The sequence below is a fragment of the Chanodichthys erythropterus genome, chromosome 16 (assembly GCF_024489055.1).
Source record: "Chanodichthys erythropterus isolate Z2021 chromosome 16, ASM2448905v1, whole genome shotgun sequence".
Taxonomy (NCBI): Eukaryota; Metazoa; Chordata; class Actinopteri; order Cypriniformes; family Xenocyprididae; genus Chanodichthys; species Chanodichthys erythropterus.
Genome location: NC_090236.1, coordinates 31,142,354 through 31,167,031, shown reverse-complemented (window position 1 = coordinate 31,167,031; position 24,678 = coordinate 31,142,354). Strand labels below are relative to the sequence as shown.

The window sequence follows — 24,678 nt, the reverse complement described above, 5'->3', positions numbered from 1 at the left end:
GATAAAATGTTAGGCCAAATTATCAATAAATTCATTAAGATATGTGATGCACATATATGATTAATTGTATTACCTTGCCCTCTTGAATAGTGACAACATCAGGCAGGCCTCCCACCACACGGGCACGGTCTATAGATAGACAAACCATTTAATACACTGCAGATTTAAGAAGCTTTAAAGGGGACCTATTATACCCCAAAATGTGTGTGTGAACTTTCAGCTAAAAATACCCTACAGATCATTTATTATAGCTTGTCAAATTTGCCCCTATTTGGCTGTGAGCAAAAACACACTGTTTTTGTGTGTGTCCCTTTAAATGCAAATGAGCTGCTGCTTTTCCAAAAGAGGGCGGAGCTTTAACAGCTCGCACTTCGGTTGCTCAATAACAACAAAACTGGAGAATCTCACGCAGACAAAATAAGGATTATCAGTAATGGTGTTCAGCCTTACAATGTTCAAACCAGAGACACTAATGGAGAGACTCAGAAAGAAGTTACAACTTTTAGAATGCATCTGGACATTTCTGAATGGTTAGTGGATCAATTTATGTAGTTGCTCTGGAGTTGAATTAACTCATTGACTAGCATTTACCGTCGTGTTAATCTTTTGTGCAAAACCCACTATACATAGCGTATCTGTTTGCCAAAGGCTTACCAAAACAAAGTTACTGGTTTGTCCTTTTTCACATTTTTTGGGTTGGTAGATGCACCAGGGACCCAATTATAGCACTTAAACATGGATAAAGTCCGATTTTCATGATATGCCCCCTTTAAAAGGATAGTTCACCCAAAAATTTTAAATTATGCAATGATTTACTCACCCTCAAGCCATCCTAGGTGAATATCTTCTTTCAGACAAACACAATCAGAGATATATTTACAAATATCCTTAGTCCTCCGAGGTTTATAATGGTTGTGAATGGCAGCCCAAATTTTGAAGACGTAGTACACAATGCCATGACGTTCTACACAATGACATGACGTATTACATTATAACACATAGTATGTCATGTCATTGTGTACTACGTCATGGAAGTTAACATTTTTTGGACGCATGTCGAATGCATATGGTTGTCGTACCAGAAGCTCCTTATTTTACTTTATAAAGTTTTAAAAAAGGATATCTGTCTTACACAAACACATCGATTTGCTTCATAGGGCCTTTTTTAACCTCCTGGAGTCATATGGATTCTCTTTTTTTTTGTCTTCAAAATTTGGGCTGCCATTCACATCACAATATTTTTAAATATATCTCCGATTGTGTTCGTCTGAAAGAAGATAGTCATATACACCTAGAATGACTTGAGGGTGAGTAAATCAAGAGTTAATTTTCATTTTTGGGTGAACCATCTATTTAATACATTTTGTTTTCATGAAGTAAATTGATATCTGCTCTCTCTAAAGAAATTAACTGCAATTCTAGGAAAGCTGTCTGAAATATTTATTTAGGCATATTAATTATGCCTATTGAACACAGAATAATAATTCTGCAAGTGAAATGCTAGAATGGATTGCTTGTATAGCGTGCTTTGGAATCTCTACACAGTGTCAGAGCACAATAATAACAGCAAAGACAATCACTTACTTCTCTCTGCTATGGCCGCCGCCCTGAGGAAGGAAAGACAGATAAACACGTGGTTATTTATGTCTTTAAACAGTGTCAGTGACTGCAAAGGTAATTCTTGCATCTTACACTTTTCAATATCAGGAAATGCTTCACTGCAAGTCTACTGTAATGCACTCACGGGTGGTCTATTTTAGTATTGTCGTGACAGCTTATGCAAGAAGGTCTTGATCATAGAAGAGTAGAAAATTAACAAATCCTTGTAACATTAATAGAATATGATGGTTTTCTTTAGTTTAAACTTACTTCAGTCTCTTGAATTCTTCAAATGCTTCCTCCCATACTATGCAGTGGAATAAAAGGGGGAAAAAATGAAAAATAATTATAATAATATAATATAAATATATATAATGTGTACATGTAATACCAGGTATGTCCATTAAAAAAATAAAAAATAAAGAAAATAAATAAATAAATATTATATATATATATATATATATATATATATATATATATATATATATATATTAAAAAGTTCACTACATCCTCTAATGAATGCAGAAAGACTGCAAGGTCCTGTGTGTTGGAACACCTGAGCTCTTACCTTGTCCTGATAGGTCAAGAACTCTCTTGACGTTGCCTTGGCCATCGAAGATATCAATGGCATATTTGCCCTTATCCTTCTCGGTGGGCTCGTTAATTTTGAGCCACAGCTGTTCTCCGGTGACTCCACACTGCACTCTGTCTGAGTGGGAGACCTTTGATTCTCTGGTACCAGTTAGAAACAAAGGGCAAAACAAACAAGGTCATTGGCCACGATTTCATGAGGTGATATGGTACAGTGAGCAACTTTTCAATGGATTAGTTTTTGGAAGAAATTGTGTTCTTTTGTTTAATGTTACACTGGAGTCAAATTAAAAAAGCCCACACACACAAGTAGATAGAGAAGGCGGGCAGTAAGCCTACTTGTGAAGCCATCCAACACGGAGATCTTCAATATAGTGCACAACAAATGAGTAGAGAATGATTCCATGTTCTGTGCTCATAATCTTGAGCTCAGTAGAAGAGTTGGCTACAAGAACAGGGAAACAAATGCATGAAAATTGCATGACATTCATTGATCCAATTCAAGTGCTTGAGAGCACATTCGTAATGTTACTGTACATTCAATAACACTTGGTAGTGAAGAATTGATGGCAGAACACTTACCAATAACTCTAAACACTTCGTTCAGCACTGTTTGATAACCTGTTGAGACAGAAAATCAAATCACAATTAAATAGCCTATTGACCAAAAAAAATAATTAAATATACATTTACTGACAAACAGGATCCAAAGAATAAACAATGATATATTAAAGGATTAATTCACTTTCAAATGAAAATTAGCCCAAGTTTTACTCACCCTCAAGCCATACTAGCTGTATATGACTTTCATCTTTCTGATGAACACAATCAGAGATATTTTAATAAATATCCTGATGCATCCAAGCTTTATAATGGCAGTGAACAGGGGTCACGAGTATGAGCTGAAGAAAGTGCATCCATCCACCATAAACGTACTCCACACGGCTCTGGGGGGTTAACAAAGGCCTTCTGAAGTGAAGCGATATGCTTGTGTAAGAAAAATATCCATATTTAACAAGTTATGAAGTAAAATATCTAGCTTCCACTAGACCGTCTTCCATATTCAACTTACAAAGAAAGTGTAAACTGGCATTGCGTCAGTTAAGCTTTTTCCGTAAGTTGAATAAGGAAGGTGGTCTGGCGGAAGCACGATATTTTACTTCATAACTTGTTAAATATGATATTTTTTTTACACAAACGCATTGCTTTGCTTCCCTTTATTAACCCCCCGGAGCCATGTGGAGCACACGTTTATGATGGATGGAGACGCTTTCTTCAGCTCATACTTGATCCTCGTTCACTGCCATTATAAAGATGCGTCAGGATATTTATTAATATATCTCCTATTGTGTTCATCAGAAAGAAGAAAGTCATATACACCTAGGATGGCTTGAGGGTAAGTAAAACTTGGGGTAATTTTTATTTGAAAGTGAACTAATCCTATAAATATGATATTGAAATATGATAAATTGGAAGTTGTCATAGTTGGGTAAACTTCTATAGTGGTGAACGGGAGATGACAACAAATAATTTTTATATTTCCATTTGATACATTGGTCAGAAGAGAGAACAATGTCAAATTTGCTGTCACTCCCTCAGCTGTTGTATTAGAAACACCCTCGCAGCAGCATTAATTTGTTTTTTGTCATTTACTGACAAGGTAATAATATAACAATACACAGCATTAAAAATGTGCATTAAAAAAAAAAAAATAGAAATATGAAAAACGTTACTAGATTTGCAATGTTGATAACTGTGGAAATGTGTCAGTCTAAATTAAAGAATTTTTATATATTATATTATATATATATATATATATATATATGAAGACTTCATATGCAAAAGCCTCCAAGTGCCGTCTGAAATTCTCTTCTAAAATGACCATTTTTATCAAGCTCATATGTTTAGGTTCAGTAGTTTCACTTTGATGCCAATTAATAGGTAATTTTCATTTCCATTAAAGTGAAATAACTGAACATAAACATACAAACTTGATAAAAATGCTCATTTTAGAGGAATTTCAGATGGCACTTCGAGGCTTTTGCATCTGAAGTCTTCATACATACATATATTATATATTTTATACATATATATATTTTATATTTTATATATATATATATATATAAGTAAAAGTCATAATAATAATAAGATCTTCGTATTAGGTGAAACATCAAGCAAACAACAGATTCTTTCTTGCCCATTTTGTTGCTGAGCTAGACTAATGAAATTCTGTTGTGTGTGCTGAATTTCTTTGAATTGCAAATGAGTGAATTCCACTTCCTGTCATTCCAATTCAAATTCCAATTTAACATCCTGTATGATGTAGCCAGTTCAATGCAAATTCCATCTCATGGACTGAAGCCAATCCTTAAATTCAGAATTTTGATCAACCCTGGTGACAAAGTAGCTCCTACCTGCATCTGTCAGGTTCAGCAAAGTTTTGTCCTTTCCTCTTTCATCCCTCAGGTTAACCTCATATACTCCTGCATCTTTCTTTGAAATCTGTTAGGGAGTTGTGGAAACAGTCAGCCATAGATACTGGACACTAGTTTTATCAATACGAATCAGAAGGTTAAACATTTTTTGAACAACATTTAAATAAACAAAACAGGAAAAGACCGAAAAGCCAAGCTTTTCTCCTGCGGAAGATGCTGCAGGCCAACAGAGTAAGAGAGGAAAAGACGGCACCATCACAAATAACAACACAGTGACATTGATGGCAACTTATAAATCAAAGCTCCAGACTTTTGGCTTGCTTGGACTTTCTTCGGTTTCAGGTTTCTTTTTCCGTTGTGCCTTTTCACTCTTAATAACAAGCTGCAAATTAAACAGACATTGCAGTTAATGCCAGCGTCCCCTACTTGAGTGGCAAGGGAGTTGCCTCTCTTCTGCAGCATGCACTTAATCCACTCCTCTCTCAGTCCGTCTGGACTGGCACCTTATTGGTTGTTGAATTCAGTCAAACTAAGATGGCTTTCAATATTTATAACACATTAATATTGCAAAATGGAGGTCAGACTTGCACATAATATGATAATTTGCATTACTTTAAAAACTGCCATCCGAATCTGATTGATTTCAGGAACTGCCTTCCCTTTAAACCAAGGTTCACACACGGAAGAACCATATATTTATGATATATGGACATAAATGATAAATATAATAAATAATTGAATAGGTTATGCATCCTGCAGTTCAAAGTACAGGATAAACATTATAAAAGAATATAGAATCCAACATAGGTGCATATGCCATTTCATATTTACTTGAACGACTATTTTACTTCCATCTTATTTATTTCTATTATTGCTGTAACCTTTAATACATTAACATTAACCAGCATTACATTGCTGTTATCAAGATTTTTGAATGGTTATAATATGCAAAAAAGTAGCCTAAAACAATGCCTAAGTAGCTCTTGGCTATGATATTTTTTCTGACCTAGGTCAGATGAAAATGAAAGTCATTTTACAGGCAAACCAAGTTATTAAATTTGGATAAAAGATTGCAGTGTCGAATTTATTGAAAAATCATCTATAGATGAATCATGCACAATAAGACCAGGACCACTGATTTTAAACATTAGCTATTACTTTTCATGAAGGCTTTCGAGATCTAATAAAAATAACTCAAATCTCCTTAAATCTAGGAAAAGAACAAATATTCTGCAGTACTATGCAAATAGCTCATCATTTATGAGTCCGTGTGTCAGAGAGGAGAATGGTTTTTAGCGTAGCAAAGCCTGTAGCATATAATACTGCATCTAGCAAAAACGCATTCATTATAAAAATCGTATGGATGCTGGAATCCCAGCTCAAAAACAGCCCCATCATTGCCCAACCAAGTCTGACCTTGCCAATGTCAAAGGTCAACACTTCATCAGATTTTCCGATCTTCTTAGCATCCTCATCATCCTCCTCAATCTCAATTCCATCCTTAAACCAGGCAATCTCAGTGGCAGGTTTGAGGTTTCCAACCTGTAGCATGAGAAAGATAGATAAAGGAGAATTTCAACAAGTATCTTTTCAACCCGAGGCACTGATAGGCAGTTTCATGTACCTACCTTTGAATCCCAGAGCCTTACCTTGCATTTCAGATGCACATCACATTCTGGGGTGACCTCGAAACTGAGGTACTCAACGAAGTGAGGACCTGTGTGTGGGAGAATATTTTCAACAACTCTTCAACAACTAAAATGTGATTTAACACAAAAAAAGACAGGGTAAAGACAGCATACCTTGCCTTCTGACCCACTCTGCTCTCTCGAACTCAGATTTCTTCTGAAGCTCAGCAAACTCTGTAAAACAGCATTTAGCATTATAAAAAGAAATGATCATAGCATGCAGAATACAGCTTATTTTGAGTGTTAAATACTGTTTAGAGGTCATTAATAAGCATTTCCCAGAGCTAGAACAACACATTTGCTGTCACCCCATCTGTCCAGTTAATTTGGATTTGGAGATATAAATGGTACTCTTCTGCCCTCTAAAGGACAAATAAATAAAGCTCAATGACTCAAAGCTCTATTAGGTTGTTGTACTACTAGTGAGATTGATGAATTGGTTTGCAAAATGGGTTTAACTGAAGCTACTAGGATTGCAGAAAATTATATTTAATCAGGTAATGACTAGAATATATGTTGGGGCCAAAATTTGGGATTCAAAATCTAAAATCTAAAAAAAAATCTACAAATTTAATTTAAAATAAAAACAGAAAAGTCATGATATGAAATGAATGAAAAATAGTTAAATTCTGTTTTATGATTGTCAGAAATTTCTCACTCAAACTGTAATATAATAAAATATTTATTTTAGCATTTCCACTAGTGCTCTCAGATTTTATATATATATATATATATATATATATATATATATATATATATATATATATATATATATATATATATATATATATATATATATTAAATGGCGTTAAATTGGGCCGGGGCCGTCCGGGGCTGAGCCCCGGCACATAGGCTTACGAGGGCTTGACATACGCTTGTCCGGGACTGCGGGACAAGTGGATTTTTTGAACTGAGAGAATTTTACTTGCCTGACCAGATAAGTAGCTTGATTAAAATGTCAATAACAACCAAAACGCGTAAAGATTCAATCACCCATTCATAAACAACTGCTTCATTCTTGATTCAGAGTGAATCGTTTGAATAAATGACTCAGTGGCTCACTCATTAAGACGGTCATTGCCGCCATCTACTGGCGGTTTAATTTCATGTTTAAAAATATAAATTTCCCACCAGCATTTCTTATTTATTCAAAAATATTTAAAGAATCTCATAACATTATTGAACACAGTTGTACTTTTTCAGTGTAAATTAGGCTATTTAATTTGGTAACAGCCCTATAGTGTCTTACTATTTTAATTTATCAAATGAATATGAGTAAAAAAATGAGTAAGAATATGAAATAAAAGATTTGAATAATAATTTTTTTTTTCCAGACAAGCTACTTTTTTACTCTGACAAGTAAATGACCAATTCAGTTGTCCAAAGGACAAGCACAAAACCAGGCTTAATGTCGAGCACTGTATTTTGTATTTATATTCTGTCCTTTAATGGTAGCATAGGCCTACAGATATGTTTTATTGTCATCAGATGTAGCTTTCACACTACCAGCATCTATAGAATGATTTTGATCAGCATTTTATTGTTCATAGCAGAGGGCTCTCTCAACTTGTTATATTTTACAGTTTGTCAAATGATATGATTTTGTAGTCTTTGCATACACATGCAACCCTCGTAAGCCTGAAACCACAGAGCCCCCCCACATAACAAATCCCAATTTAACCCCTGTATATTATATATATATATATATATATATATATATATATATATATATATATATATATATATATATATATATATATATATATATATACACACACACACATATATATATATATATATATATATACACACACACACACATATATTTATATATTAGTTTGACTTTGTTTTGTATGCTGTAGGTAAAAAAAGAAAAAACAATTTAAAAAAACGTGACCTCACCTTCTCCGATAAGCACTAAGCTGGTGCGACCAGTTCCTTTGCCATCAACAAGGTTGAATGTGAACGTTCCTTCATCAGTAACCTCCAGTGAGTCCATGAACATCTCAATGATGCCAGTGGTCTTGTTAAAGTTCATTGTGTACTTCTGAAGAGTTTGACAAGCAAAAGAAACAAAACATGATCATGTATGCTATACAAGATTGTTTAATAAATAAAGTCTGTAAAGTCCATTTGAGCTCAAATGTTCTCATATGTCGTACCTTTCCTTCATGGATGATATTATCATTGAAGACATATTCCACTTGGCAGTTAGAAGTGAACTTGCCAACTTCGGCCCAGAAGCGCACACGGCCCTTCTCCTGCAGCTCAATGGCCATTTCACTTTTGAAGGGAATTACTGAAGAAAATTGATCACAATTAACCTATAACAACCTACTGAGTGGTAAATGCATATTAAGTATGCATACTGACAATATACGAGTCTGAAGTTGGTCTATTACAACCACTTACTGGGGAACTGGTGGTCACGGCTGATGTCCAACAAGCGCTTAAGTCCTACAAAAAGTAAACAACATTTCATATAATCAACAACCTTATGTCATGTGCTTTTCTTGATTTATATCATGTGCTTTTCTTACTAGACTCTAAGAGAAAAACACTAAAGTGAATTATTTGTTGTGTGGAATCATTTGTTTATTGTTTATGGAAAGGAAATCTGCAGCTGCTGTACACTCCAGTTGCTGCTAAGGAGCAGTAATCTCCTCGTGTTCCCTTCTTAAGCATGAGCATCACTCAAAGAAATGTAATGGGATGGAATATCAGCAGCTGCAATCGTGGATTACAGGAAAGTGACTAACCTTCCTCAGTGAGCGCATAGCTGGCAGATACACCGTCAGTGTTGGTCACCACACAGGAGTAGATGCCCAAGTCATCCAACGATGGGTCATTAAAGATGGCTCTGGACCTACATAAAGGAAGATTAATGGATCTTTCAACAACAATAACAAATGGCACGCACATATAGTTAACCCTATTATATTATATTATATTATATTATATTATATTATATTATATTATATTATATTATATTATATTATATTATATTATATTATATTATATTATATTATATTATATTATATATTATATTATATTATATTATATTATATTATATTATATTATATTATATTATATTATATTATAAGGTTAAAGCTTCAATATTATCTATCTGTCGGCTTTTGATTAGGTCAGAGACACTTGAATGAGTTTTCTTTTTTAATTGTACATTATTTTGGTACCCAAAACCAAAATCAGTCAATCTCAACAGAACATGAGTTTTAATAATTTTGCGTGACTATATTAGACAGTCCAAAAGTTTACTTACTTGCCCCCAGAAGTCTGAATGGTAAGACGAGAAGTGTCAGTGAAGGCCTCGTAGTTTTTAGACCACACAAACTGAGAGTCCTCTTTAAGATCGGAGCACTCAAAGATCAGAGAGATCACACCATTGTCATCCACATCCACCACAATCTCATTGGTTCCTGAGGAGAACCAAACATGTATAAATGTAATTAGAAGTACAGGTGGTGAGAGACAGATGTTTTCCTCTATGACATAGCTGTATCCATGTCCTTGAATAAAAACTCACCAGGGCGGGTCTCAGCCAAAATTGCATCAGTTGCCTTTGATGGTCCACCAACACCTGCCAGATTCTTAGCATGGACACGCAGCCTGTATGAAACACCCTCTTGGAGACCAGATACCTTGATCAAACAGAGAAAACTAATATTAGTAAAAAGCCCTGACATTTTGTCTTTCTGTTCTTTTGAATAACTAAATGTCAACACAAAAAAATAAAGACACATAACAAAAACATTATTAAAAACAAAAGCCAGTTCCAAGAAATTGGTTAGCAATTAAGCCATGGGAACAGCTTTGTCTCCAAAAAAAAAAAAAAAAAGCTTGAGCTGCATAAAACTAGAGACCCAACACAGTCGTTGTATGACAAATCTAATTTATTACCTTAATGTAAGTATGTTTTGTGGATCTCTCTTGGACACATCTCCACTTGCCATTCTCTTCCTTATAGTCCACATAATATCCAGTCACAGGACTGCGGCCATTGAATGTGGGTGGGTCCCACAGAAGCACCATGGAGTCTTTACGCACCTCTTGGACACGGAGGCCATGAGAAGGGCCTGGGTTTGTTGAAAAGTAAAATGCACACAGAGAAACACCTGTCATACATAACTTTAGGTAAAATGGACAAATAAACCTGATTATGTAATTAATGTTTACTAAATTTAGTGTGCGTCTCAATCAACTCCTAGTTTCCTAAGTCGCAGACCAGTATATTGTGTACATGAATTTGGACAGTAAGGACCCTGGCTCACTACACATTGGGACACTGATGACTCTTATTTCATGACAACGTCCTCATTGTACAATATCACTACTGGTATTTATGAACAACAGCAAAATATCTTTATTATCTTACTTTTTATTTTTATTTTAAGTACATTATGATACTTTCCTTGTTACATATACATGCAATATTTTAGCCATAAATAAAATATAAATGTTAGCTAGATTATGTTAATTAACTGTCTAGCAATGTGTTTATGCTGACATACAATTAAACAATGGTTTGCATTTTAAAAACATTCATCGCATGTCACTATGTGTAGTAAGTTTTATGTAAGATTTATGTTTCGCGCTTCAGAACGTCCGTTAAGGGAATATAGTGAGCATCGATGCTCCCTGGTTATCACAGTGCATTGTGGGACTGTTTAGGGAGCAAACGTTTCAGTGGACTGGAAGGATTTTGTGATTGAGACAGCCCTAAATATAATGCAGACACCCTGATCAGTGCCCAGTCTACTGAAGTAGGGAGCTGATTGAGACACACCCTTAATCAAAGTCTCTTCAATGGCAAGTACATAAGTGCATTTGTCTGCCATCTTAAATACTTAAGTATCTTAAGTATCAATCCTAAGAATGAAATCTGCAGTTATTTCTTAAGATTACATTTAAATAATATATTTAAAATATATATATTTAAAATTATCAATAAAAATATTGCAGTCTACATTTAGGCATTCTACAGCAGTAGTTCTCAACCTAAGCAAACTTCCATGAGGGCCTCAGGATGACTTGAAAAGATTTAAAATAAGAAAAAACAAGGATTAAATATAATAATATAAGCCAAAATAAGCCAAAACAATAAAATCAAGATATGGCTTATTTTAATTAACGCCATTTGTTTTTCTTTGAGGAAAAAGTGTGATTTTCTAAACCTGTAAAAATCACATTTTTCTAGTTATGCAAAGCTAAAATATTTTATCGGGTAGAAATTGAGAGTAAGAATAATAGATATCCAGTAAATTATGAACAACTGGAAAAGTCATGGGGCCTTTAATATTGTTGTGCCTTGGAGTCAAAAAGGTGGAGAACCACTGTACTAGAGTAAACAAACTCAAAAAGGCAATTTACACTTCTCCCAATCTTTTTTCTAAGAGTGGTCTGTCTTCTCCCCATAATAATCTCTCCCATATTCTGATTTAAATGAGAATTTTTGTCTATAAAAGTGTCATTGCATGATATAAATGCTGACTGGTTTACCTGGAACAGCAACAGTCCATTCCTTGCACTCCAAGGGGGCAGTGGGTATGGAGGCTTCACTAATACCAGCCTGATTGAATGCACGCACCTGGAACTGGTAGAATTTGTTTTCCTTCAGGTCTGTCACCTAAGTAAATGAGACAGTAGAAGAGAAAGGGGGACAACAGTTATTCATAGACCATTAGTGTTGGTCTTCAATCTTCAGCATCATAAGCATTGTCATCCTAAATGTTTATTTAATCAAATTCTACAAGGAAAAATGCCAAATGTGTTTTTCCCACCATAAATCCTACCTTATAAGATGTGCTAGTGACTGCCTGGAGGTTGAGTTCATGCCACTTGCTTGTGACTCCATCCTTCACTGTTCGGTAGTCCAGGTAGTAACCTCTGATGTCTGCTCCACCATTATTAGCAGGAGCTTGCCAGCCCAGCACCATGTAGTCACGGACCCTCTCCAGCAGGGTCACACCGGTGGGAGGGCTTGGGACGGCTGTAGAAGGATAAGACTTAGTTTAGCCCAACAACACAGTCATTGACAGTTTTACATCTGTTAACCCAACAAAGAATTAATGCACATTCTCTTCTTGAAAGAGCACACGATCTGTTGTGTATCTTCATTGTAGGACATCAGCATATCAAAGTCTGAGGACCTTTGAAGTTTAGCTGTTATGTGCTCTTAATACAAAATCATGTTACTTTATACACACATTCTGCATTTTATTTTCCTTGAACAATGCAGTTAAAATGACTTCACAACATTTTTATTCACAACACTCAGTTATTACAGACAAACATCACAAAATCAGTTAGTTCGCAAGCATGCATGAAAAAAATGTGAGTTTACATATTGCATTAATAAAATGAAGCCTATTATTAATAAGATTTCTTTAAGACGTTTTAAAAGACTTGTTTCAAGTTCTCGCTAATCAACTGTGATTTAAAAAAAATGCATATCCTTAATTGAAATGTAAAAATTAATAAATAAAGTAACCTACAGAAATCAAAATGTTATTATCATAACTGTAATACAAAAATATTTTATTTTATAGATATATAGTGAGTACGGAAAGTATTCAGACCCCCTTAAATTTTTCACTCTTATATTATATTATATTGCATATTGCAGCCATTTGCTAAAATCATTTAAGTTAATTTTTTCCTCATTAATGTACACACAGCACCCCATATTGACAGAAAAACACAGAATTGTTGACATTTTTGCAGATTTATTAAAAAAGAAAAACTGAAATATCACATGATCCTAAGTATTCAGACCCTTTGCTGTGACACTCATATATTTAACTCAGGTGCTGTCCATTTCTTCTGATCATTCTTGAGATGGTTTTACACCTTCAATTGAGTCCAGCTATGTTTGATTATTCTGATTGGACTTGATTAGGAAAGCCACACACCTGTCTATATAAGACCTTACAGCTCACAGTGCATGTCAGAGCAAATGAGAATCATGAGGTCAAAGGAACTGCCTGAAGAGCTCAGAGACAGAATTGTGACAAGGCACAGATCTGGCCAAGGTTACAAAGAAATTTCTGCTGCACTTAAGGTTTCTAAGAGCACAGTGGCCTCCATAATCCTTAAATGGAAGACGTTTGGGACGACCAGAACCCTTCCTAGAGCTGGCCGTCCGCCAAACTGAGCTATCGTGGGAGAAGAGCTTTGGTGAGAGGTAATGAAAAACCCAAAGATCACTGTGGCTGAGCTCCAGAGATGCAGTCGGGAGATGGGAAAAAGTTGTTGAAAGTCAACCATCACTGCAGCCCTCCACCAGTCGGGCTTTATGGCAGAGTGGCCCGACATAAGCCTCTCCTCAGTGCAAGACACATGAAAGCCTGCATGAAGTTTGCCAAGATGGTGAGAAATAAGATTCTCTGGTCTGATGAGACCAAGATAGAACTTTTTGGCCTTAATTCTAAGCGGTATGTGTGGAGAAAACCAGGCACTGCTCATCACCTGTCCAATACAGTCCCAACAGTGAAGCATGGTGGGGGCAGCATCATGCTGTGGGGGTGTTTTTCAGCTGCAGGGACAGGACGATTGGTTGCAAACGAGGGAAAGATGAATGCGGCCAAGTACAGGGATATCCTGGATGAAAACCTTCTCCAGAGTGCTCAGGACCTCAGACTGGGCCGAAGGTTTACCTTCCAACAAGACAATGACCCTAAGCACACAGCTAAAATAATGAAGGAGTGGCTTCACAACAACTCTGTGACTGTTCTTGAATGGCCCAGCCAGAGCCCTGACTTAAAGCAAATTGAGCATCTCTGGAGAGACCTAAAAATGGCTGTCCACTAACGTTTACCATCCAACCTGACAGAACCGGAGAGGATCTGCAAGGAGGAATGGCAGAGGATCCCCAAATCCAGGTGTGAAAAACTTGTTGCATCTTTCCCAAAAAGACTCATGGCTGTATTAGATCAAAAGGGTGCTTCTACTAAATACTGAGCAAAGGGTCTGAATACTTAGGACCATGTGATATTTCAGTTTTTTTTTTTTTTTATAAATCTGCAAAAATGTCAACAATTCTGTGTTTTTCTGTCAATATGGGGTGCTGTGTGTACATTGAGAAAAAAAAATGAACAAATGATTTTAGCAAATGGCTGCAATATAACAAAGAGTGAAAAATTTAAGGGGGTCTGAATACTTTCAGTACCCACTGTATTACTGTGTGTCCACTTTGTAATGTGTATCATTACTGTAATACTGAAAAATACAGTTTTCACATTTTTTCTTTTTGATTTTGGGGAGAATTATGTTATATTCGTGAGATTTACCTGCCTGTCCATTACACATAGTGATACACATAGATTTGTCAGAGTCTGAACAGCTTTATACTTACTGTGCTCAGGATGCAAGATGACCTTTGCTCAACTTGTTCTACCACCCACTTTGCTCATGCATGGGTTTTCATCACACACCCTGCAGTTATTCACGAAACAGACACAGCACAGACACACCTGCATGACAACACACAAGGAAAACTGTCTGATTTTCAGTCAACGTGTGTCTGGCTGTCTCTTTCACATGGCTGCTTTGTTAATCTTAATACCTGGATGTTTGTGTCACGCAGGATACACTCAGGTAATGACTGTGTTTCTGAGGGAATTAAAGGAGAACTGATAGCAGGGCAGGGCATGCAGAGGCAGGACTCGCTTTAATAAGATCTTCATGCAGCATGCAGGCTTTGTTTTATGTTTTTTAGCTTGGTGCTATGCAAAGTCTAAGTAGCACAGCCATTATATATAATGCTGTCTTCAGGGTGGCATTGAAGACTCATTGAGAGGATATTGCATATGTAGAGTGAATCTGGAGGATGCTTTTGCACGGGTCAAGGACAGTATGGTGCTAAGCACTGATGCAAATCACAGAAATGAAATTATTTTAAGTGCCTCTTTCCCAGAGCTACAACAATAGACTACATGAAATACATACTGAATGCATTTTAATCCATGAAAAAATGTCTTATTATTTAGTAGCAATAACTAAATAAAATGCATTCAATTAATATTGTATTTTTGGTTAACTTAAACCAAAGAAACTAAAAAAATTAAATTTGTAAATTACCATATTGTTCCGAATAAAAGACAACCCTGATTATAAGCTTATAATATTGTTGCGATTGCATTATTGCCATGTTAAAGTCTAGACCTGAATATAATCAAACCCCATTTTTTCAGATGTATTTCCAAGAAAATCTTATATTCGGAACAATACTGAACAACTTCATACCCTGCTCAGTCTCTATATCCACCAAGGTTTATCTGGCCTGACAACAGCACCAGCAATACTCACAAATGCTCGCTTGCACAACACAGGCCTCAGATTCCGCGGTGCTTCCACTGTATCCTGCAGCGTTCACAGCCTTGACCCTAAACACGCATTTGTCCTCAGTGTTCAGCCCATGGCACACAAACCTGCACATCAGAAGCAATTGATAAATTTCAAGACAAGTTATGACCAGTTACAGATCAGTAGCTTGGTATAAATATTTACATTAGAGGTTTTGCTAATTAAATTAAATTACAATAAAACATCTTTAGTTTTAATAACAATGCACATTTATAGCAGTTTTCATTCTCAGAGCACCTAGTCAGCCACAGGTTGGCATACCTAGTGCCTTTGACAGGCTTGTTGTTGCAAGGAACCCACACACCGCTGCCATTGACGCTGACCTCAATGTAATATCCCACTAGATTCTTAACCTCCTTAGATGCCCCCCAGCACACAACCACAGAAGTGTCACTGTTTCTGATGGGAACAACAGGCCCTGGGACAGAGGGCAGGTCTAAAATACAAACAAACAAAAAAAACAAGGCATGTCATATTCACACTTATATTTACAGGATCATGTCTATCATGGAAAACCTTTTTGTTCTTTTGATATAAAACATTCCAACGCAGTCTACCATTCAAAAGTTTGGGATCGGAAATATCTCTATTTTTGAAAGAAGTCTCATTAAGTCAATATTGTGAAATATTATTATAATTCAAAATAACTTCTATTTTATATATTTTAAATTAAAATGCATTCCTGTGATACTGATAGTACCATCCCCAATTCATTGCCAATGGTTGTTTATGTAGGATTAGAAAGCATACAATATAGCCCCTTTAAGACACAAGTACTGAAACATGCTATCTATAATGCAACTAGAACATGTGTCACTAACCTATTTCCTTTTTTTGTGTCAAGTGCTAATACTCACCCAATCTATCTCCCACAGTAGTCGCCCCAGTTTCCTCCGATGGCTCTCCAACTCCAGCAGAGTTGCAGCTGCGGACACGGAAGCTGTAGGACTTTCCCTCAGCAAGGTCAAACAGAGCAAAACGGGGGGACTTCACTGGCATCCCAGTGTTTACCCTCTGCCATGTATCTGTACCCACCAAACACTGGGAAAATACTTGTTAGTCTCAAATGTGTTAAACACAGAAGGGAAAATCAAATTCTTTATACTGTTTACATTCTGTCTCACCTTTTCCACATAATACATGACACCCTCGTGTCCTCTCTGGACGGGTGGTTTCCAGCTCAGGACCACATAACTCTTAGTAGCCTCAGTGACAGCCAGGTCGGTAGGTGTACCAGGAACCACACCGACTGAAAGAGACAAGACAAATAATGCTTCACACAATCACAGCATGTGTCTTATTTCACATTTTCTAGTACATTTACACATGAATTTAAACTAAATCAAATGTGTTCTCTTAATATTGTAAATGAGATGCACAATATATTGTAACATACTTATTACTTAATATTAAGAATGCACACTATATTGGTTATTGGGCGATATTAGATATGTATTGGAAGATGCTGGATATAGACTGGTTTAAAATTGTATATGCTCAGTTCCTCTAATTTTATATTTAGATTAATTTTTTGGTGTCATCTAACACTCGCTTAAAGTTAATCTTTAAAAACACTAATAATTTAATGACTGTTAAATGTAATGTAAGAAATCTCTAATTGCATATCCATTTTTATATAATACATTATTTTTCTGTGATGCTTAAATTTACTAGCATTTAAAATAGTTTTCAGCGTTTCATTTTTTTCACTACCGTTCAAAGCTTGGGGTTTAGATTTTTTTAAAGAAGTTAATACTTTTATTCGGCAAGGACACATTAAATTGATCAAAAGTGACAGAACATTTATAATACAAAAAAATGTGTAAAAAAAAAAAAAAATAAAATATTGTGTTTTAGAACTTTCTATTCATCAAAGAATCCTGAAAAAAGTGTCATGATTCCCACAAAAATATTAAGCAGCCCAACTGTTTTCAACATTGATAATAATGAGAAATGTTCTTAATTCCCAAATCAGCACATTAGAATGATTTCTAAAGGATCATGTGACACTGAAGACTGGAGTAATGATGCTGAAACTTCAGCTTTTCCATCACAGGAATAAATTACATTTTAGAAAATATTTAAAAAAAGAAAATCAGCTATTTTAAATTGTAATAATATCACTGTTTTTACAGTATTTTTGATCAAATAAATGCAGCCTTGGTAAGCATAAGAGACTTCTTGGTGACCCCAAACTTTTGAACAGCAGTATACTTAGACAAAATTAAAATTGAATGTAATATTTCACCTGTGGGGTCTTCCTCTGTGAATTTGATCATTCCAGTCCATGGAGCTGAGGGACCAGCTGAAAAAAAAGAAAAAAAAAAAAAAAAAAACATTATCATAAGCAGAACTGACTGGCTTTGTTCTTCAGTCTTTATTCTTCAAATATATCCTTCACCTCTAAGACGGGCCCGGTCTGATGGGTCCATGGCAACTACGGGGTCAGAGGCCCGGGATGGACGGCTCACACCAGCACTGTTGAGTGCTCGCACCCTAAAGGTGTAGGAGCGGCCCTCAACAAGCCCAGTGACAGGAAAACGGGCATATTTCACTGGAGTGTCATTACACTGGGTCCAATGATGAGTGCCAACCTCCAACCTGTGCAAAATATTTAAATAAGGAGCACTGACATAGGCTTTATGATCCCACTGCTGGTGGCATATAACTCACCTGTCAATGAAGTAGCCCACGATGGAACTGCTGCCCTCCACTGCTGGCTGCTTCCAGGTAACAACCACATAGTCTTTATTAGCGTCATGACAACGTACATCAAGGGGAGCAACAGGAACCCCCTCCTCTTCCACATCAGCATCTAATACACACAAATCTGCTTGATTAGCGCCCTGCTGTCATATCTAATTATGGCAAAGTAAGATACATGACAGCGCCTCCGCTCTGTGAACACAGCTAGCTAATTTCAGCTCTCTTAACTTAGTAAGTATTTTAATACCCTCATCATATAAGCCTCCAAAAGATACTTCCTAAAAACATTACTTGCAGGAAAAACACATCCCATTTTTGAGCCAACAACAAGCCTAAAATTGAAGTAGATATATTTGATTTATATTCATAAATAAATATATAAAACAATTAGATGTATTAACATTTTATTTATGTTTTAATGCATTTAATTTTACAAAATTAAAAGAAAAAACAGATAAACACTATGATATTTTACACTACCGTTCAAATTTTGGGTTCAGTAAGATGTTTTTGAAATAAGTCTTTGACTTAAGGCTCACAAAGGCGGCATTTATTTGATCAAAAATACAGTAAAAACAAAGTTATTGTGAAATATTATTACAAATTAAAATGATGGGTTTCCAATTTAATTTATTTAAAATGTAATTTATTCCTGTGATGGGAAAACTGAATTTTCAGCATTGTTACTCCAGTCTTTAGTTTTACATGATCCTTCAGAAATCATTCTGATATGCTGATATATCAATAATATAATAAAACTATTCAACTCATATCACAATATACACTATATTGCCAAAAGTTTTGGGACACCTACCTTTAAGTGCACATTAACTGTAATGACATCCCTTTCTTAATCCATTGGGTTTAGTATGGAGATGGCCCACCCTTTGCAGCTATAACAGCTTAAACTCTTCTGGGAAGGCTTTCCACAAGGTTTAGGAGTGTGTTTATGGGAATTTTTGACCATTCTTCTAGAAGCACATTTGTGAGGTCAGGCAGTGATGTTGGCGAGAAGGTCTGGCTCGCACTCTCCGCTCTAATTCATCCCAAAGGTGTTCTATCGGGTTGAGGTCAGGACTCTTTGCAGGCCAGTTAAGTTCCTCCACACCAAACTCGCTCATCCATGTCTTTATGGACCTTGCTTTGTGCACTGGTGCGCAGTCATGTTGGAACAGAAAGGGTCCATCCCAAAACTGTTCCCACAAAGTTAGGAGCATGAAATTGTCCAAAATGTCTTGGTATGCTGAAGCATTAAGAGTTCCTTTCACTGGAACTAAGGGTCAAGCCCAACCCCTGAATAACAACCCCACACCATAATCCTCCTCCACCAAACTTTACACTTGGCACAATGCAATCAGGCAAATACCGTTCTCCTGACAACCACCAAACCCAGACTCATCCATCAGATTGCCAGACAGAGAAGCATGATTCGTCACTCCAGAGAACATGTTTCCACTGCTCTAGAGTCCAGTGGTGGCGTGCTTTACACTACTGCATCTGACGCTTTGCATTGCACTTGGTGATTTAAGGTTTGGATGCAGCTGCTCGGCCATGGAAACCCATTCCATGAAGCTCTCTATGCACTGTTCTTGGGCTAATCTGAAGGCAACACAAAGTTTGAAGGTCTGTAGCTATTGACTCTGCAGAAAGTTGCCGATTTCAGTGCACAGCATGCGCTGACCTCGCTCTGTGATTTTACGTGGCCTACCACTTCGTGGCTGAGTTGCTGTTGTTCCCAATTGCTTCCACTGTGTTATGATACCACAGGTGACTGTGAAATATTTAGTAGTGAGGAAATTTCATGAAATTTGCACAGGTGCCAACCTATCACGGTACCACGCTTGATTCACTGAGCTCCTGAGCGCGACCCATTCTTTCACAAATGTTTGTAGAGGCAGTCTGCATGCCTAGGTGCTTGATTTTATACACCTGTGGCCATGGAAGTGATTGGAACACCTGAATTATATGATTTGGACGGGTGTCCCAATACTTTTGGCAATATAGTGTATGTCACAGAAAAACAAAATATTGCAATGTCAGTTTTTTCCTAATATCATGCAGCCCTAGTGTAACTTGTTCTTCACACTGGCTGCCCTTAGTACCGTCAACCAAAGATAGAAGCAACATTCCCAGAGAGAAACCTAACACTGTGGCTGCTCGCTTCTTAAAGGTACAGTGCACCGACAATAAAACATTGCTTTTCATAGTGAGATGAGACAACTTAAGATTTCTTAGCACAAAAGTGCAGCTTGGACTCACCTCTGACAAACACATAGGCAGAGTGAGTGTCAAAGCCTGACTTGGTGTTGACACGCAGAGTATAGAGACCCTCATCCTCTTTATTCAGATGCACAAGGGTCAAAGTGGCTCGCTCACCACTCCAGTGCATGTGCACCCACTTAGAAGGTGACAAGATGACACCTGAAAAAGAAAAGGGATCATTATAGACTGTAAATTGCACTTTAAGTAATGGGTACTGCATATAAAAAAACACAGAGGACGACAGTGATAAGGAGGTGGTGATTTATGCTTCAGTTAATTTGCAAGTAGCTTTTTCAAATGCATAGTGCAATATGTACAGACTTACCATTTCTGTACCACACTATCTCTGGCTGGTAGCGCTTCACAGTGGGGTAGACAATGACTGTACAGCCCAAACTCATGGTCTCTCCCTCACGGCCAAAAGAAACATCAAACTTGTCGATGATAGTAGTGTTGAAGGTCACACCATATTCAGGGCTGTAACCATCTGAGCAAAATATGAACAGAAACAGCTAAAAGGTCATTTCTATTGTACATATTCAAATTAAGATATTATAATAAATTGTATTTAACTGTACAATTTATTGTAAAGGCCATAACATTACATAGGCTTTTGTGCTTTATATGAGTCCAAATGCGAGCATAAAAGAGAATAAAATGGTTTGGGAAACTTACGGGGCCTTTCAACCACTTCTCCTTCTTTGAATCCTTTAAAATTAAAATGCAAATACATTTTTAGTGCTTTCAGAATGACTAATTTTTTAAAATTAAACTACATAACTGCATGTTGTGTTGCAAACAGTATCATATTTTTCCCTATAAATGTTGAAATTGACCTTGCACACGAATGTTACATCTAACAGTATTAAATAATAAAGATCCAGTCAAGATATTTTATAGCATTAGCCTGTGCAGACGCACTGAAAAGACGCTCTAGAATAACACAAGGCATACTGAGATGTGCTGTAAGGGTCTTAAAATAGAATGTCAAGAGGACAGCAGCTGTAAACCAGACCAGAGTGACTTACACACATAGCACAGTTTCTTCATTCTGCATAATAATGTAGACAAAACAACTGCACTGCAGAATGACCCCTTGATTATTAACTAAAAATATACATCATTACAGTATTTCTTAAATAATTCAGGTCAATTAAAGACAATATTCGTTGTCAATTCACACCAGTATGACTTTAAGCACATGTAAAACAGCATTTAAAAATGTGATAAATGTTTTGAGGTTTGAAATGCATTTAAAAAAATACTCACTTTTAATAATGACAGGGGCAAATGCAGAACTTTCTCCCTTCACGTTGAGTGCAGAGATGCGGTATTCAGCAGTGTCACTAAAACTACAGCTGCAACCCACGAGAATAATTTCAATATAGTATTTGACAGTAGTAGTATAGCTTTTTAATACCATGTCAGCATCTGAGGCTATCTTCATAGCAAAAACAGAGTTACAAAAATATAAAAGTTGCATAAATACAATAAAAATAAAAACCAAACAAAATAATGGTTATATAATATATGATATCATTTTATCAAAATCAAAAATAATACAGTTTGCAACAGCCGTGCTATTATTGTTTATCATCACACACATTTAGTATAATATAATAAAGAATCCCAAACAAACTTTATTAAATGAATAAAAACTTTCTTTACTTCTTAATTTCCAGAGAATGCATGTTGTATTGGCTCTCTGTGAAGTACTTCTCAGGGTGAGCCTTAGCATCGATTAAAACATTGTTTTTGTACCTGAAAAGCATAATTAGATGGAGGGAAATTCAAACTTAATTAAACCAATTAATAAAACTTAATTAAACCAGTGTTAAATGACTAATGATTATATCTATCCAGGAGTGTTTCTGACCAGGCCACGCGAGGTTTGGGCCATCCAGCCACAGTGCAGTGCAGCGTCACACTCTTCCCCTCCCACACGGTCTGGCCACGTGGTTTCACAATGAACTCTGGGGGGTGAGTCAAACTATCTGGATTCATCTTCTTTTGGAATTCTTGTTTCTCATGCATCTGAGTAAAAAAAAAATAATAATACTGACACTGTTTGGATAGTTCTATCAGAAAAATCAGTGTGAATAACTTCTGTTACATTAATCCTCAAAATACAGTTCTGACATACAAAAAGTTGGAACAGTTAAAGGCACAATGTTTTATACAAGCATTTTAGGTCAAACCTTCTTGCTCAGAGTCAGGCGTTCAGCAGACTCTCTCATACTGGTTTCTCTGGACTTCTTCACAGTTCTCATCTTGAAGTCGGTCTCCCTGGAGAACAGGTTCCTCATGACGACATACCCCACACCCTCTTCCTTCACCTCCTCCTGAGTCTCCATCAGATCCTGGGTAGCCAAATGACTAATCCAGAAGATTAGGTTAATGAGCACAGTCTGGCCTAAAATTTCACTAATACTGTTTGACATTGGGGGAAGTCATGGCCTAATGGTTAGAGAGTCAGACTGGTAACCTGGAGGTTGTGGGTTTGATACTAGCAGGAAATGACTGAGGTGCCCTTGAGCAAGTTACCTAACCCCCAATCACTCTCCGGATTCCACAGCAAAATGGCTTCCCACTGCTCTGTGTATCATACTTTGCCTTCACATGTCACTTTCGCTTTTTTCAAATGAGTTCCATGTTAGATGTAACTGTTCTAGAGGTGCAGTTTTTAATTAGTCAGCAAAAGGGACCTGGCAAGCAAACATACCACATCAACTGTAATTACCAAATTATTTCAGACTTCCTAATTGAACTATGCAATCACCTGCTTCTGAAGACTGGCACGACGTATCCAATAACCTCGTCTTCTTTGTCCACCGCCAGGTATGAGCGCTTTTCTTTTTTGGAGAGTGCGCTCAGTTTCTTCTTCTCCTTCTTCCCTGAGATCTTGTGCCTAAACAACAGTTAACATCAGCAATGTCAGTAAACAAACAGTAGGATTATATGGCTTTGATGTATTTTTTCATATAATCCTACTGTTTGTTTACTGACACTGCTGATTGAGATTTTTTACTGAAAGATTTTGCATATGGCTGAAAATACTTTATTCCATCAAAACATGTCAGTTACTTTTATTTTTCCTCAAAGTTTCCTAACGCTAATAAAACAAAATGTTCAATATTTCAGCAGGGTTAATGGAATAGAGTCACTTGAAAGTCAATCTTAGTGTGTTAGTGTAAAGTAAATATTAGCAGAGACACCCACTATATTAAGCATTCATTAAAAACATAAATTAGAAATAAGCAGCACTTTAGAAAAAGCAATATGGTGGCAGAGTACATTTTGTGATACATAATATTGCTATTGTGTACAGCACATCAACCATGTTACAATGGTCCTCAAAAAAGTAGTATTATATTATATATATTTGTCTTTTTAAATGCACATTTTTGTTGATTGTTGGTAAAAGAAAGATCATGACCAGTTGGAAACCAACATACTTGAAATGTCCTGTCAGCAGGAGATAGACCGCACGCATATGATCCTGACACTCACACAGCATTATGGGCTTTGGACTGATTCATAGATAAACCATAGAGCTCTGTCTACGATCTGAGAGATTAATCCTTTTATCTCTAACACTATTATAAAATATTTTAGGATTATAGCAGCTTCCAGTCCATCAGAATATTGTTTCATAAGAAATACAATAATGCAAAGTGCTGACATATTATGCAAATTGTTCTCTTGAACAGCTATAGGCTGAACAATACAATGGTAATGGTGGGAAAAGTTGAGTTAATATGAATATATTTACATATATTCACAACAATTCAGAATTGGTATAAAGTATAAAAAAATGAACTGAAGCATATCAGAGTAAAGAGTGTTTGTCATGCTCAAAACGCTCAGGTTGCCATTTCTGTACAAATCAGAAACACTAATAAATTGTAATAACTGGTAAATAATATGACAATATCAGATTTCTGAAAGCAACCAATAGTGCTCTGCATCATTTTCTCAGTATTCGACATTAAAGGTCACCTAAATATGGAAAT

The 24,678-nt window shown here is 36.3% G+C and overlaps 1 protein-coding gene across 1 annotated transcript in view; it reads right to left on the bottom strand.

Annotated features, from left to right (window-relative positions):
• myom1a (myomesin 1a (skelemin)) overlaps positions 1 to 24,678 on the bottom strand; it is a 29,824-nt gene that overhangs the window by 581 nt on the left and 4,565 nt on the right. Inside the window, exons 3-36 of the mRNA XM_067362252.1 lie at positions 23,445 to 23,573; positions 22,864 to 23,041; positions 22,542 to 22,699; positions 22,334 to 22,426; positions 21,935 to 22,023; positions 21,341 to 21,373; positions 20,991 to 21,152; positions 20,663 to 20,824; positions 18,371 to 18,512; positions 18,099 to 18,298; positions 17,946 to 18,002; positions 16,822 to 16,946; positions 16,555 to 16,738; positions 15,959 to 16,133; positions 15,641 to 15,762; positions 12,127 to 12,323; positions 11,834 to 11,960; positions 10,235 to 10,410; positions 9,861 to 9,975; positions 9,597 to 9,753; positions 9,073 to 9,179; positions 8,726 to 8,770; positions 8,476 to 8,612; positions 8,216 to 8,360; positions 6,428 to 6,487; positions 6,275 to 6,342; positions 6,042 to 6,167; positions 4,605 to 4,692; positions 2,773 to 2,811; positions 2,530 to 2,635; positions 2,168 to 2,331; positions 1,870 to 1,906; positions 1,585 to 1,607; positions 74 to 129 (exon numbers count right to left, since the gene is read on the bottom strand). Coding sequence (XP_067218353.1) covers positions 74 to 129; positions 1,585 to 1,607; positions 1,870 to 1,906; positions 2,168 to 2,331; positions 2,530 to 2,635; positions 2,773 to 2,811; positions 4,605 to 4,692; positions 6,042 to 6,167; positions 6,275 to 6,342; positions 6,428 to 6,487; positions 8,216 to 8,360; positions 8,476 to 8,612; positions 8,726 to 8,770; positions 9,073 to 9,179; positions 9,597 to 9,753; positions 9,861 to 9,975; positions 10,235 to 10,410; positions 11,834 to 11,960; positions 12,127 to 12,323; positions 15,641 to 15,762; positions 15,959 to 16,133; positions 16,555 to 16,738; positions 16,822 to 16,946; positions 17,946 to 18,002; positions 18,099 to 18,298; positions 18,371 to 18,512; positions 20,663 to 20,824; positions 20,991 to 21,152; positions 21,341 to 21,373; positions 21,935 to 22,023; positions 22,334 to 22,426; positions 22,542 to 22,699; positions 22,864 to 23,041; positions 23,445 to 23,573 — 3,982 coding nt within the window. The remainder of the gene's footprint in view (positions 1 to 73; positions 130 to 1,584; positions 1,608 to 1,869; positions 1,907 to 2,167; positions 2,332 to 2,529; positions 2,636 to 2,772; positions 2,812 to 4,604; positions 4,693 to 6,041; positions 6,168 to 6,274; positions 6,343 to 6,427; positions 6,488 to 8,215; positions 8,361 to 8,475; positions 8,613 to 8,725; positions 8,771 to 9,072; positions 9,180 to 9,596; positions 9,754 to 9,860; positions 9,976 to 10,234; positions 10,411 to 11,833; positions 11,961 to 12,126; positions 12,324 to 15,640; positions 15,763 to 15,958; positions 16,134 to 16,554; positions 16,739 to 16,821; positions 16,947 to 17,945; positions 18,003 to 18,098; positions 18,299 to 18,370; positions 18,513 to 20,662; positions 20,825 to 20,990; positions 21,153 to 21,340; positions 21,374 to 21,934; positions 22,024 to 22,333; positions 22,427 to 22,541; positions 22,700 to 22,863; positions 23,042 to 23,444; positions 23,574 to 24,678) is intronic.